The following is a 14,697-nucleotide window of genomic DNA, read 5'->3' as shown; positions in this document are numbered from 1 at the left end:
CCTGCCAGATATTTGTGCTCAAGTGCCCCCTGCAGGGATTGGTCACAACATTTGTACTTAACTCTTCACTTGGCTCCAGACAGGAGAAATTTCCAAAGGGCAAAAACTGAAGACCTCTGGTTTAATGGAAGTGGATCTAGTTTTACTTATATCTGAAACATCTTTTGAGCTGCTAACTCCTTGGAAATTGCAGGAAACAATATTGCATGCAAATGTAGGTTTTAATGTCCATGCTTTCCAACTTAGGTCTCTAGACATGGAAAAAAATTAGCGTGCATGTCATACACAAAGAAGTAGACTGAACAATTACCTCTTGGCACTATGTATTCTAGATCCTCTTCTCAAAAAAATGCTATGGTGAAAATGTACTTATTCACATTGGGAAAAAACTCAGGATATAACCTAAGTTAATTTTATTTTCAAAGAAAATTTCATTAAAATAGATAAAAAGCTTTGTTTCAGAAAGAGAAACAGAACTAATGCATTTTGCTCAGGTTTAAAGTGTCATTTTTAAGATACAATAATACTGACAAAGGAATATCTGATAGGATGATGGAATAACACCATGATAAATTAATTGAAAATGAGACAAATCACCCACGTGGGAAAAGAGGCTCCTCTGTTGTTATAGAATAAACATTCATCATGGTTTCAGAACCAGGGAGTTGTGCCTGGACATAGCTTGCGTTTTTCTCTGAACTGAGGATTCTGAAAATTTATGTTTTGACAAGATCTGACTCAGGTCTCTATGGATCTTATAGATGGAATTCAATTGGTTACTCTGACTCATGACTTTGTTTATACACTTGTGCTTCAGCACATCAGAAAAGCTATTTTTTCCTATAGTTTCTAAGAATGTCTCTCAATTACAGAGCCTAAGTCTGAGTCATTTCTGACTCCCTTTTCTAGCTTACATCCATCTTCTTTCTTGTATATATGCCCATTATGACATCTTTCAGAGCCCATAAGGGATATGAAATAAACATGCAATATTTTACTGACTTGAAAGTATGTAGGAAAATTCTTTTGAATAAGAAAAATTATGTATATACATTTCTTTTTCTCTCGCAAATGCATGATGGCAAGGAAACAGAGAAACACGCTAATATTTAATAAGACTCCTAGAATAGCCATTCCCTTTACCTCAACAGCCCATATTTGGCTCTTGCTTTTATTCTTGTGGTCAAATTTTGCTCTTCTGTCTTTTTATTAATCACTATTATTGTCATTGTCAACATTATCATCATGATGATGTTTATTGTTATCATAGTCAATTTGCTTTTGGGCATTTACAGGGAGTCTATCACTATTCTAGATGCAATCACATTTCCTAATCACACTTCATTTTTACGTACTATATAAAATTTCTCATTGATACATTGCTAATCAACTATGGTAAGTACTAGAGTGCTCTTCCTCACCTCCTCAATGTTACAAGTTCCCTATTATTTCTTTTATTTCTTTCTCTTTGAATCAGCCAAGACCATCTTTGCTTGCCATTGTGACTACTGGCTGATCCCTCAAAACTTCCCACTCTCAAATTCTTCTACCATTCACTAGAAGTATTAATCTTCATAACTGATCTGCATTTTTTTCTCTTTCTTCGTCCTTATTTCCGCATTCTAGAGAAAAGGGTGATTTCTTTTTCCTACACTACCCCTATGTTATGTGTGTATATATCAAATAAGGCACCTCCCTACGTCCTTTTCCTCTCAGATCCAGTGTGGGAGTGGATTGATAAAACATAAATATGCAAACAGATCATATTAAACATATAAAGTTCCATGGAAACACCAAGGAGAGGAAAATTACTTTAGCCTAAAATAATGGGGAATGTTTTACATCCAGGAAAAGCCAAGCTCCCCAGAATGAAGAGAACTTTGGGTGATGTCATGCAGTTGATCTGATATAAATAGTCTATGACCCAGCTATCCCACTGCTGGGTGTATTTATGTCGAAGGGATACCTGTACTCTCATGTTTATTCCAGCCCTATTTACAATAGCCAAGAGTTGGAACCAACCTAAATGCCCATCATCTGATGAGTGGATAAGGAAAATGTGGTATATCTACACAATGGAATACTACTCTGCTATAAAGACGAATGAAATTCTGCCATTCACAGCAACATGGATGAACTTAGAGAAAATTATGTTAACTGAAATAAGACAGGCACAGAAAGAGAAATACCACATGTTCTCACTTATATGTGGGAGCTAATAAAAAGAAATAAGTAAACAAATTAATAAGAAAAAAAGACACAACAATCACAATAATTCTTTGAAATTGTTAAGAGAACTGAACAGAACTGAGGTTGCCAGGGGTGGGAAAAAGAGAACGGAAGGGGAGAAAGGGAGGAATTGGTAAAGGGCCATGAAAATCAATTACATTGTATAATGATAAATTTTTTAAAAAATATATAAAATAAACGGTCTATGTTAATAAAGTTTATGAAGAAATAGCATACTCATTAAGATGGAGAGTTAAAGGGAGAGGAAGGCAAAATGAAGTGAAGCCCATTAATCTTAGAGTCCTAAGTGATATCCACCCCATTTCTCTCTTTTTTTTTTTTTTTTCCTTTTTGTCTTTTTTCGTGACCGGCAACGGATCGCAACCCTCCCTGTCGTGCCCGTACCGGACCGGGACCGGCAACGGGATCGCAACCCTCAGTGTTGAGCCTGCACCTCGCTCAGCCAGTGAGCAGCTGGTCTGTATGTGGGATCCGAACCCTCGGCGGGAGCACCGCCACGCTCCCAAGCGGCGCACTGTAGCAGTGCGCCACCGGGCCGGCCCCCATTTCTCTTTTACAAGTCATTAAAATATCCTGTACTTTGGCTTGTAAGTAGTGGATAGATCACAAAATCATGGCTATGCTTTGCTACATCTGACATTCTTCTTATTCATTTACCCCTTAGAACCATAATAAATGTCATCCAAAGGGTGACATCCCCAGGAGAACCAGGAAAAAAAAAAAAAAAAAAACAGTGTGTGGAAACGATGGCTCATTCTATGTGGCCACTTAAAGTAGCAATGGCAACATGGGTGTTTGTTTTATTACTCTTTGTACTTTTTTGCCCTTTTGAAAAATTGGTTCTAGAAAGTAATGAGTAATAACTGCTATCAAACAAGATGCTCAGAAACTTGAAACAATTTTTCATCTTTGAACCTTCTCTGTGAAGCTTTCTATGAATAGCTTAATAGGAAATTATCTCTCCATTTGTTGGAATCCTGCAGCAGTTTATCTATACTCCCTAATGGTACTTAACTATTTCTATCTAGTACTCTAAATATTCATGTAACATCTTCTCTCTCCGTTGAAATTTTTGATGGGAGCACCAAAACCTGTTTCATCTCTCAAATTTACAAAGCGCCCTGAAGTTAGTAATTTGCATATAGTCCAGATTCAAAAGTTATTGAATAGCTGAGTGAATAAATGTACAAATGAGCAAGTCCATTGAAAGCTGATTCTCAGCTTATTACCAATAGCATTTTATTTCAAACATTGACTTCCTAAGCAATAACCACAAAATTAATAGAAAACGGAATGAACATGAAGATTTTTTTTTCAGGAAAATTAAGCTCTGAACTTAGTTCAGTTGTCTCTTTTGGAAATACTCTATAAATCAAAAACACTTGTTTTACAAAAATTCTGACGTATTTTTTTATGAAATGTGCCCATATCTGGGTATATCCAGAGGTGTAGCATTTAAAAAGGAAATAAATTTAGAATTTAGTTTTCATGCTTATATTTGCCAATAATGAGAATTAATCAAACTCAAGGAAAGTAATGCAATTAAGTTGCTAACAAGCAAAACCAAAGCAATACATAGATTACTACATAATATCTAGAATACTATAGGTTTCTCATTTTATAAAATATTGTAAACATTTCACATACATTATGTTAAATTCAATTACAAGGTAAAGCACAATTGTTATTTAAAATATGCATTTAAAAAGTAAAGCATCAAAATAATTCAACCATTAATAATTGGTCCTTTCTTATTATAGTTTTTTTGACCCAGAATAAAAATTAAAAAAATAGATAAAAAATAGTTTTTACAGACTATATTTTTGTAATGTTAAACTAAGAAAAACACAAAACTCTTCAGTTTACTTCTAATTGAACAAAGAAAGTATCCACCATCTTTGACATGTGCACTTTAAAATTCTATGATTTTCTTTGTTAATTTCAGACAAATAATTTTAAATAAACAATTAGAATGTTTAAACAAAAGGGAAACAAAAAATTCTGATCCATTAAATGAGAGCCTCTTCTCACAAAGTCTAAAAATTAAAGAGGCCTGAAAGTGTGTAAAATGGCATATTTTATACTGAGATTTAAACTTCACTTTGATGTAGATATTTAAAACCAAATCCAATGATTTTGGTGTAACCATTGAATTTTGCATGTGTCCTGGTAGACATTCATGCAAGTCAATTCCATCATTTGCTCTTGTATTCACTTCCAGCTACATTCCCACTTAAGACAAAATAGGGATGTGACAATAACTTCTGACACTAGTTTTATTTATGGAAGAGAACACAAACAAGGAAAATTTTCAAACATGGCAAGCTACAAGTAAAATTTAAGATATTTAAATCAGTGACTAATTCAAAAGAATGACAAAATCAAATACATACTATACTTGCCATTTCCATTTTATGATTAAAAAAAAATCTCTGAAAATGTTTTTTTAGAGTAAACTATTCAAACATCTAAAAGATATGTCAAAGCCTTAGTGTAAGTTTAAGTGAAACCTACCTTTAAAATTTGGCCTGATTCTTGCATCATATCCTGATGTCCTTCCCATTAATTTGTCCAAGAAATCTGAAGGAGATAGGGTCTGTGAAGGTTGTTTTCCAGACCTGGAGTCATGGTCTTTGCAGAAAGCCGCCCTAAACACATCATTAACTCCTTTAGCAACAATTCCATTTTCATCCCCTTAGAACTAATGCTCACAGAATGTTTGACATCACATTTTGGTAAAGGTGTTTGATATGTTAGTAAGAAGAAAAATAGAAAATACAAACTCTTTGGTCAACTTCTGAACTTGTACATGGTATAAAGTTAACTTCAAATGATGAGAGATGTAAATTCTCAGTCATATCTCCTAAGTTTCCAAACTTTAACTATAAGATATTTGAGATGAGACGATGTACAGTTTTAGGTTGTAGATTTTACTTATGTAAAATATGTATGTAATGTATGTTAATATATGTAGTTACATGTAGGATATGTAGTTAATATATATCTTTCTAGAGTTATCAGAGAAGTGAAGATGATAATTTTTGAAATTCATATGATTGTCTTAAAATTGTTTCCCCTGACTTTACAAAAAATCATTTTAGCATTTCAGCCCTAAATACAAGTTCTCTACCTCTTACAAGAAATATATAATAAGGTGGGCAGAACAAAATTAACAATGCAACTAATTACTTCACTGCTTGTTTTTTCACCTGCTGAATTCTATTCCAGCTATCAACTATTAATATTTTTCAAAGTGAACTCTAAAAGAGAAACTTAACTTGGAAATTTAACTTTATTTAAAAACAGGCCAGCAATAAGCATGTCTGTTACTTCTATTATTTTATCAGATATTAATTACATATGAGCATTTAAATTGTTGAGTCCTCAGTAAAGTATCAATGAAAAAACACTTCTAAATTATTTATTTTTTTTACAATTAAAACCAGTAGAAGTTGATTTCAAAATTTCTTAGATATCCATTTTTTGTTAAAAGTAATAAAGAGCTTATAAAAGGAGCATATTTGATTTGTAGTAAAATAAATTCTTTCACAATGCATAGTTGTTGACTGAATGTTGATTTTTTCCTAAAGTATATACTTAACAAGCTTTGTTTTCAATAGCTTAACAAATAGTCTTGTTAATTCTATCACTAAGAAAATGCCACATTCTCACCAGGCTTTTTTTTTAAAAAAAGAGGTATTAAATATAAGTGCTAAGATAATATAAACATTTGGTAGAAGTTAAAAATTGATACAATCATCCAGAAATACTCACATTCCCATATGCTGATTCATCTGATTAATCAAGTATTATTTGATTATGATGGTGGTGGTGGTGGTGGTGGTGATGATGATGATGATGATGATGGTGATGATTTTAATAAAACTCAGCCTATAATTTTTCTTAATCATAGTACGAGGTGTGAACCTGAAAGGAACATAGTGGGTTTTCTCAGTTTTCACAGCATTATTGCTATGTGTTTCATTTCTGTTGGTTCTGTGAAAAAAATACCATAAAATTTGGTGAAAATTAAATGAAGAGTCCTACACTTTGTTGTAAGAGCATCTCCTATCTCTATCCTGTCTTAGAATCTCTGCCATTAGAGGGCTATTTCACTTACTGGTAATAATTTGATATTTTGAGGTATCAATTGATTTGACAATTAGTGAATTATATAGAAAATTCAAGCACACAAATAATGTTTTCTTATTTATTTTAATTGTGCGTACTCCATTTATCACACACACATAGATACAAAGATGTCATGTTAATTAAATTTTGGTAGGCAATCAACTTCCAAATAGACTGAACAGTAGTAGAATATAGTGGTAAAAAGAGATTTTTGATGTTTCAAGAAAATTCCTGAATCATAGCCCTTACAGTATTCTTCTAGTTGCTGAAATATAATAGAAGTCCCAACTTGGCTGAGAATTATATTTCACATAAAATGAGCATGCTCTTGGCAAATTAATCCAATCACCTCCACTATGTGAAAAACATTGCACCCAATAATACCTGTAAATGACTTCCAGAAGAATTTGAAAGCAAAAACATTACCGTTATTTAGAAATATAAAGAATATGCAACTCATCAGACTACCTTAATATCACATTGGCTGTGAAAATGTGTGTTGAAATGCATAGCGTGGAGCTATGCATCATAAAACTTGCTTTTGTGAAAATTTACTACCCTCCCACCATAATTAAGCTTTTTAAATGAACAAAAGAAATTTAACCCTCCTCTATATAATTAAAATAATTCGTTCCAGGGCACAGAAAAATTGCTAACAATTGCATGACATGCTCTTTCAAACAGTTTTCATGTGGAAAATATCAGCATGCAAAGTCGTTTCACCTACCTGAAGTGGTTTGTCTCTAAGAAAAATGCAAACAAGGCTGTCAAAATGTTCACTAGCTGCCGGTTCATTCCTGTTTCTGTGGTGCTTGTGGAAAATATCCCGAAATGATTCCAGAAAGAAGCTAGGACAAAGTATCTATTTATCGTCCAGATTCAAAATCTGGCAGGAATCTAGTTTCCTTGAAAATCAAAAAGAGATTTGGGTTTGTACAGTTTACTGAGAAAAAACAAAAAGTGCCAGTCCTGGGCATCATGGTCAGGTCAAACCGAGGCTCAGGACCATCAGTTAACCCAGGAAAGACAAAGCCTCAGAACTGATGAATACCCCAGCTGCTTTTCCTGAATAATAAAAATGCTGCTACCTTAATCGCATCACCATGCAAAGGGGGCTGGTGACAATGCCACGCTGGAAGTCGGGTTGCTGTGGCTTTTGTTTTATATCCTTTCTATTTAGCAAAGCCCTTTTCTCTAGAAAATGTTTTCTTTTTAAAAGAAGTTGTAAATGAGGGAGAAGAAAGGACTCTGCGCACTGGAGTGGGTAGGGGAAAGAGGGGGAAATTGCCGAGATCCTGTGCCGGAATGAGGGCTACAGAAAGAGACGGAGACGTGATCTTACCCAGCCTATAAATTTCAGCACTCGGACAGCTCCTAGCTCTGAAGTGCGCATGTTTCCTTTTTCAGTCGCTTGGGGCGGGGGTCGGGGAGCGGCATTCAAGAGGGGACATGCCTGCTGTTCAAAAGCAAAGAGAGACTGGCCGTTCAGCGAAGGGGTGCTGAAGGGGGTATGATGACAAGGGGAGAGCAGAGGTCAGGGGAAACAGAGAGGGTGAGGGAGGCTGGGGTCTTAGATTCTGGAAATATTAGTCTATCGGTGGGTGGGTGGGCGGGACAGGAGTTTGAACCCGAAAAGAGAAGGGAATAGGTTTAGGTGTGCGAACAGGAAACTGGAGAAAATAGAGAAAAGGATTCAGAGTACTGAAATTATAATAAGGGTGCGGGTCGTCCACTCCTTGTCAGTGAAAGCCGGAGGCAAAAGAGGAGTCCTGTGCTGAAGAGGAGGGGATATTTCCTTGGCATAGAGAATTCCGTGTGCAGAAAAAGGTTCATGAAGATCGATAATTTAATTTAGAAGCCGTTTATGCCTTTCTCGCCTCTTGAGTGTTTTCGTTTGATTCTAGCCTCCCATTCTCAAAGGATCTCTGTACTTCTCTACTAGGGAAAGCCCCTTCTACTGAGCTTTCTTCAGTGATTCAAAATCCTTGGGCATCCTCTCCTAGTCACAGATTTGTAGAGAAGAAAAAAGACAATGGACCAGCAGGGGGCAGTGGCAATCTTTTCCTGCCCTGGTTAAAGGTTAGAACAGGGCTCCATGTTAAAAATGGAGAAAGTAAAAGTGAGACTATATGTTAAGTTTCATCTGCCCATTCCAGATATTAATCACCAGGAAGGGTCATGTAATAAAGTGTAGATGTTGTTCTCCTAAACTGGCTGAAGAGACTGAAATATTGAAAGTTTATAAGTCCGGCACCAAAGCATGACCGGTAATCCTATCTCAAACTAAATTTACAAATATCATTCTTAATAAAAAAAAAAAAAAAAAAAAAAAAAAAAAAAGAGGCAGGGTAGAGAGTTTGATGCAAATAATTAGCAGCTGCTGGTAAGAGGGAATTAAAAAGTGCATGTTCTATCATAAGCTGGGTGAGTAACCTACTTTTTGTCTATGAAGTATACCTTGGCACTCTACCACATGTCTTAATTTTAGAACAAAATAATATGATTAATTTTTAGTCCATAAATGACTAACCTGCCCTTGGATCAGTTTAAATATCATAGCAGAATAATAAATAATTCTGTTTTTAAAAAGTAGATTCTGAGAAAAAAATGCAAGATATTTTTACCTTTTAATGTTCACATCAATCACTCAAGGATCTTGTTGAAATGCAGATTTTGATGCAGTAGGTCTGGGGTGGTGCTGGAGACTCTGCATTTTTAAATGTTCCTCACTGAAATAGACGCTGCCATTCACAGATCACACTTTGAGAAGCAAGGGTCTATATGCCTTTTCGTCAGATTTCTATCCCACCAAGACAGTGAGAATACAGGAACCTCTTTTTATATGAAATGCAGCAGCATCCAAGCATCCTGCTTATATATGAAATCAATTCTTTGGATGTGTTTTCTTAATTCTCAAAGCCTAGAAAAAGTGATTCAATTAAAAAAAAAAAAAGCAGTATGGTGTAGTGTGAAACATCCCTGGAATGCAGCTTCGAATGTGTTCACTTCCAAATTCATCCACGTGGAAACTCTAGACCTGGTTTTAACCCTGCAGTCCTGACCCCAAAAATAAAATCAATTCCTCGAAATATATTTCTTCAATTGATGCTGTACGGGAAAATCATACAAGATTTTATTAAGCTCAAGATTCTTTACTAAAGAAAATACAAATGTAAACATAGAAGAAAATGATTTGTACCAAATTTGTTTAAGGTTGTAATGATGCTTAAGTAATACAGTCTGTAAATCATTTCTTCCAACAACAGAGCTTTGTTATTAACTGGGAGTAGTGTGAGTAGGGAAACCTGTGACAAAGGAGACTCTAGCCAGCAGCATGAAATTATAGCATTATAGCTTCATGTAACTTCTCAGTTCTCCTCAATTTGGATTGCAGCTCTGTAAATTCATAGAAACAGCTCTCACTACATCAGCCAAGTAGTTCTTTGTAACTAAGGCCAAAGGGCATTTTTCTGTTCTCATCTTACTTGACATTTCCACGTTACCTAAAGTCACTGCCCTCTTCTTTCTTCTTGAAGCACTTTCCTCTCTTGACCCTTGTGACACAGTGTGCTCCTGGTTTGCCTCCTATTCTGTCTCCTGGCTTCTAACCTGTCTTCTGGCAAGCATATCCTCCTTTACCTGGCCTATAAAAGTTGGATTTCCTAAAGGAAATATTCTACACTCTCTTAGACAATATTATGATAATATACTACACTCTCTTAGACAATATTATGATAATATAACTTCCATTATCCTTTTATGCACATGACACACAAATGTATGTTTCTGTCCAGACCTATACATCCAACTGCTTCCTAACCAATTCCTGTTGGATGTTGCTATAGTTTGGATATGATTGCCCCTCTAAAACTCATGTTGAATTTAATCCCCAATCTGGCGGTGGGGTAGTGGGAGGTATTTTGGTCGTGGGGTTGGATCCCTCATGAATAGATTAATGCCCTCCTGGAGGCAGGGCATGAGTGAGTTCTCACAGCCTGGCACCTGCCTCCCTCTCTTGCTTGTTCTTCTGCCATGTTATCTCCTTGCACACACCAACTGCCCTTCTGCTTTGTGCCATGACTAGAATCAACCCGAGACCTGTGCCAGATGTAGCTCAGCATTCTACAGCATAGAATGAAAATCCAAGTAGGAGACTGTGAATGTGATGCCCTTGATTCAAGTTCTATTTCTAAAACACATTGGTTAAGTGACTTTGGACACATCATTTAACCCCTCCAAGCCTCATTTCATAACATATAAAACACATACAATATTGTTACACGAAACACTTCTATGTAGAACACTTCTGAAAGTCACATGAAATCATAGGTAAAGGTGTGTTTTCAGCTCTTAATTTCTCTCCTTAGCATCTACCCACTATAAAAATTTGTTCTGACTATGTTCCTTGGACAATTCTATTTTCAAGGACAGTAAGTCTCAGGAGCTTTGAAAGGTCTTATTTGCAGTGTAATGGAATCCTAAAATCTAATCCTTTTATGCTTTTAACTCACCAAATTACAACTGGTTGAGGCACCTTCATTTTGTAGTCTTCTCAGAAAATGAGAAGATTCTAATCTATCTGTGATTCTTTTAAAAAAACTAAACCATAATATCTGTGGGATACAGTGTTGAATACCAATACCTGTGTGCATTATGTGATGCTCAATCAGGATAATTAGTATATTCGACATTACACAATGGGATCATTTTGTGGCCCTTTACCAATTTTTCACTAACCCCCTCCCCCTCTCCTTTCCCACTTCTCGTGGCCTCAATTCTGTTCTCTCCTTTTGAAAGTTCAATGAATTATTTTAATTGTTATATCTTTCTTTTTATTTATTTATTTTTTAGCTCCCACTTGTGAGTGAGGAAATGTGGTATTTCTCTTTCTGTGCTTGGCTTATTTCACTTAACATAATTTTCTCTAAGTTCATCAATGTTGCTGCAAATGGCAAAATTTCACTCTTTTTTATGACACAGTCGTATTACATTATACATATATAACACATTTTCCTTCACCAGTTGTCCATTTAAGTTGGTTCCAACTCTTGACTACTATAAATGGAGCTGCAATAAACACGGGAGTGCAGGGATCCCTTCTACATGATGATTTCCATTCCTTTGAGTATACACCCAGCAGTGGGATTGCTGCATCCTATGCTAGTTCTATCTGTACTTATTTGAGGAACCTTCATAGTGTTTTCCATAATGGCTGCACTAATTTGCAGTCCCACCAACAGTGTAAGAGGTACCCTTTTCTCCCCATCCTCACCAGCATTTTTTATTCTCTGTCTTTTTGATAATAGCCAGTCTAACTGGGGTGAGATGATATCTCAATGTGGTTTTGATTTGCATTTCCCTGATGCTGAAAGCTGTTGAGCATTTTTTCACGTACCTGTTAGCCATTTGTATATCTTCCTTTGAGAAATGCCTATTCAGCCTCTTTACCCATTTTTTAATAGGGTCACTTGTTTTGTTTTGGTTTGGTTTTTTTACTTTTAAGTTGTTTGAGTTCTTTGTATATTCTGGGTATTAGTTCCTTGTCGGATATATAGTTTACAAATATTATCTCCCATTCTGGAAGTTGTCTTTTGCTCTGTTAATAGTTTCTCTAGCTGTGCAGAAGCTTTTTAGTTTGATATAATCCCATTTGTTTATTTTTTCTTTTGTAGCCTGTGCTTTTGCAGTCTTATTCATAAACTCTTTTCCCAGTCCTATTTTCTGAAGTGTTTCCTGTATGTATCCTTTTAGGAGTTTTATAGTTTCACATCTTATATTTAAGTCTTTTCTCCATTTTAAGTTGATTTTGGTGTATAATGAGAGGTACAGGTCTAGTTTTATTCTTTTACATATGGTTGTCCGGTTTCCCCAGCACCATTTATTGAAGAGGCATTCTCTTCCCCAGTGTATGTTCTTTGTGCCTTTGTCAAAGATCAGTTGACTATAAGTATGTGGGTTGATTTCTAGGTTCTCTATTCTGTTCCTTTAGTCTGAGCATCTGTTTTTATGCCAGTACCATGATGTTTTGGTTACTATACCTTTGTAGTATAATTTGAAGTAAGGTAGTGTTATGCCTCTGGCTTTATTTTTTTGCACAGGATTTCTTTGGCTATTTGGGGTCTTTCATTGTTCTATATGTATGTTAGGATTGTTTTTTCTATTTTTGTGAAGGATGTCATTCTGTGGGGATTGCATTGAATCTGTAGATCACTTTGGGTAGTATGGACATTTTCATGATGTTGATTCTTCCAATCCAGGAGCATAGAATGTCTTCCATCTTTTTGTGTCCTCTTTAATTTCTTTCAGGAATGATTTATAGTTCTCATTGTAGAGATCTTTCATCTCCTTGGTAAAATTAATTCCTAGGTATTTCATTTTGTTGGTGACTATTGTAAATGGACTTGTTTTCTTGATTTCTTTTTCTGCTAGTTCATTATTGGAGTATAAAAACGCTACTGATTTTTGCATGTTGATTTTGTATCCTTGAAACTTTCCTGAAATTGGTGATCAGCTCTAAGAGTTTCTTTTTAGAGTCTTTAGGTTTTTCTGTGTATACGATCATCTCATCTGCAAACAGGGACAGTTTGACTTCATCTTTTCCAGTGTAGATGCCTTTTATTTCTTTCTATTGCCTGACTGCTCTGGCTAGTACTTCCAATGCTATGTTAAATAGATGTGAGAGTGGGCACCTTTTTCTTGTTCCTGGTCTCATCATTCAGGATGATATTGGTGGTAGGTTAGTTGTATATGGCTTTTATTTTGTTGAGATACTTTCCTTGTATGACTAATTTGATAAGAGTCTTTATCATGAAGGGATGCTGACTTTTTTCAAATGCTTTTTCTGTGTCTATTGAGATAACCATATGCTTTTTGTCCTTGATTTTGTTGATGTGATGTATCACATTTATTGACTTGCATATGTTGAACCATCCTTGCATCCCTAGCATGAATCCCACTTGATCATGGTGTGTAATCAAATGACGTGCTAATCATTCTGTTTGCTAATATTTTGTTGAGGATTTTTGCATCTATGCTCATCAGAGATATTGGCCTGTAGTCTGCTTTTTTGTTTTTGTATCTTTGTCTGGTTTTGGTATCAGGGTGATGCTGGCATCATACAATGACTTTGGGAGAATGGCCTCTGTTTCAATATTTTGGAATACTTTAAAGAGAATAGGTATTAATCATTCTTCAAAGGTTTGGCAGAATTCAGCAGTGAAGCCATCTGGTCCTAGGCTTCTCTTTGTTTGGGGTCTACTAATTAATGCTTCAATTGTTGCTCATTATTGATGTGTTCAAGTTTTCTATGTCTTCTTGGTTTGGTCTTGGTAGTTTGTATGTGTCCAGAAATTTACCCATTTCCTCCAGGTTTTCAAATTTGTTGTTGTGGGCGGGTCCCGCGCCTCTCCCTGTGCTCACGGCCCCTCAGCGCTCTGCTCCGTGGTCAACTTCCCCTCGCTGGACTTGGCCGGCTGGTGAGGAAGGCAGCAGCGGCACGCCGGCTGTCTGCTCGCGCTCGGCGCACACACACTTCACCCGCTCGCGCCGGGTCTCGGGGGCCGTGCTGGGATCCCAGCCACCAGCAATTGTCCGAGAAAGATGGCGACGGGTCTGGAGCGGCCACGTCAGGAAACAGCGCGATCTTGAGAGCTGTGTGCTGTGATACCAGAGTATTGACTGCATTTCCAAGGGCAACAAAGGATGAATAATTCTTTCAACAACGATCCTACATCAACAAACAAGTGGCAGCGGGTTCGAGGTTTTGGGGCCGACACGGAAAGGACTCCTGGGGGCGCCCAGGCCCGGCTGCGGGAACAAATTAGCGGCCCAGACGGCAAAGGCCGGGAAAGCCTGCGGAAGTCTGCGCAGAGGCGGACTGAAGCACCCCGGACCGGCCCACCCTGCGACCTCTGTGAGTCACCCCCAGCAAAGTCCCACTTGTGGGGCGAAGCCCGACTACTCCCCGCCCGCCTGGCCCCCACCCATCACACCAGGCTGGGTGCCCACAACAAAGCTGCCTCCATTTTCTAGGGAGGGGTCTCAGAAGGCCACCATAGTGAGGGCAGGCCAGTCATCTCAGTTTGGCGTGGCTCCCCGCTGGGACGTGCTATTTGCTTACCTTGATGCGGGGCACCCCGGGGCCTGTGGACCGGCCTATAGTCCCACTCTTCCCGTGGATCTCAGACAGGGCAGGTAGCATGGGAAGTCCCCGGCCAGCGTCGGGGGGGCTGGGAAGAGAAGCCCGCCCAGATCGTCTCTCCGCCTCACCCTGGGCGCCGGCCCCAGATAAACTCCCTCTTCCCGAGAGGCAGATTA

The 14,697-nt window shown here is 37.3% G+C and overlaps 1 protein-coding gene across 2 annotated transcripts in view; it reads right to left on the bottom strand.

The window, feature by feature from the left end:
* GLRA2 (glycine receptor, alpha 2) overlaps positions 1-7,612 on the bottom strand; it is a 203,705-nt gene extending 196,093 nt beyond the window's left edge. For both annotated transcript variants that reach the window (XM_008585837.1, XM_008585838.1), the window contains exons 1-2: positions 7,109-7,612; positions 4,765-4,898 (exon numbers count right to left, since the gene is read on the bottom strand). In XM_008585837.1, the coding sequence (XP_008584059.1) occupies positions 4,765-4,898; positions 7,109-7,176 (202 nt within the window). In that variant the 5' untranslated portion in view covers positions 7,177-7,612. The remainder of the gene's footprint in view (positions 1-4,764; positions 4,899-7,108) is intronic.
* Between the last annotated feature and the right edge of the window lie 7,085 nt (positions 7,613-14,697).

Source organism: Galeopterus variegatus, unplaced genomic scaffold (assembly GCF_000696425.1).
Source record: "Galeopterus variegatus unplaced genomic scaffold, G_variegatus-3.0.2 Scaffold3732, whole genome shotgun sequence".
Classification (NCBI taxonomy): domain Eukaryota; kingdom Metazoa; phylum Chordata; class Mammalia; order Dermoptera; family Cynocephalidae; genus Galeopterus; species Galeopterus variegatus.
This window is presented reverse-complemented; position numbering and strand designations above follow the sequence as displayed.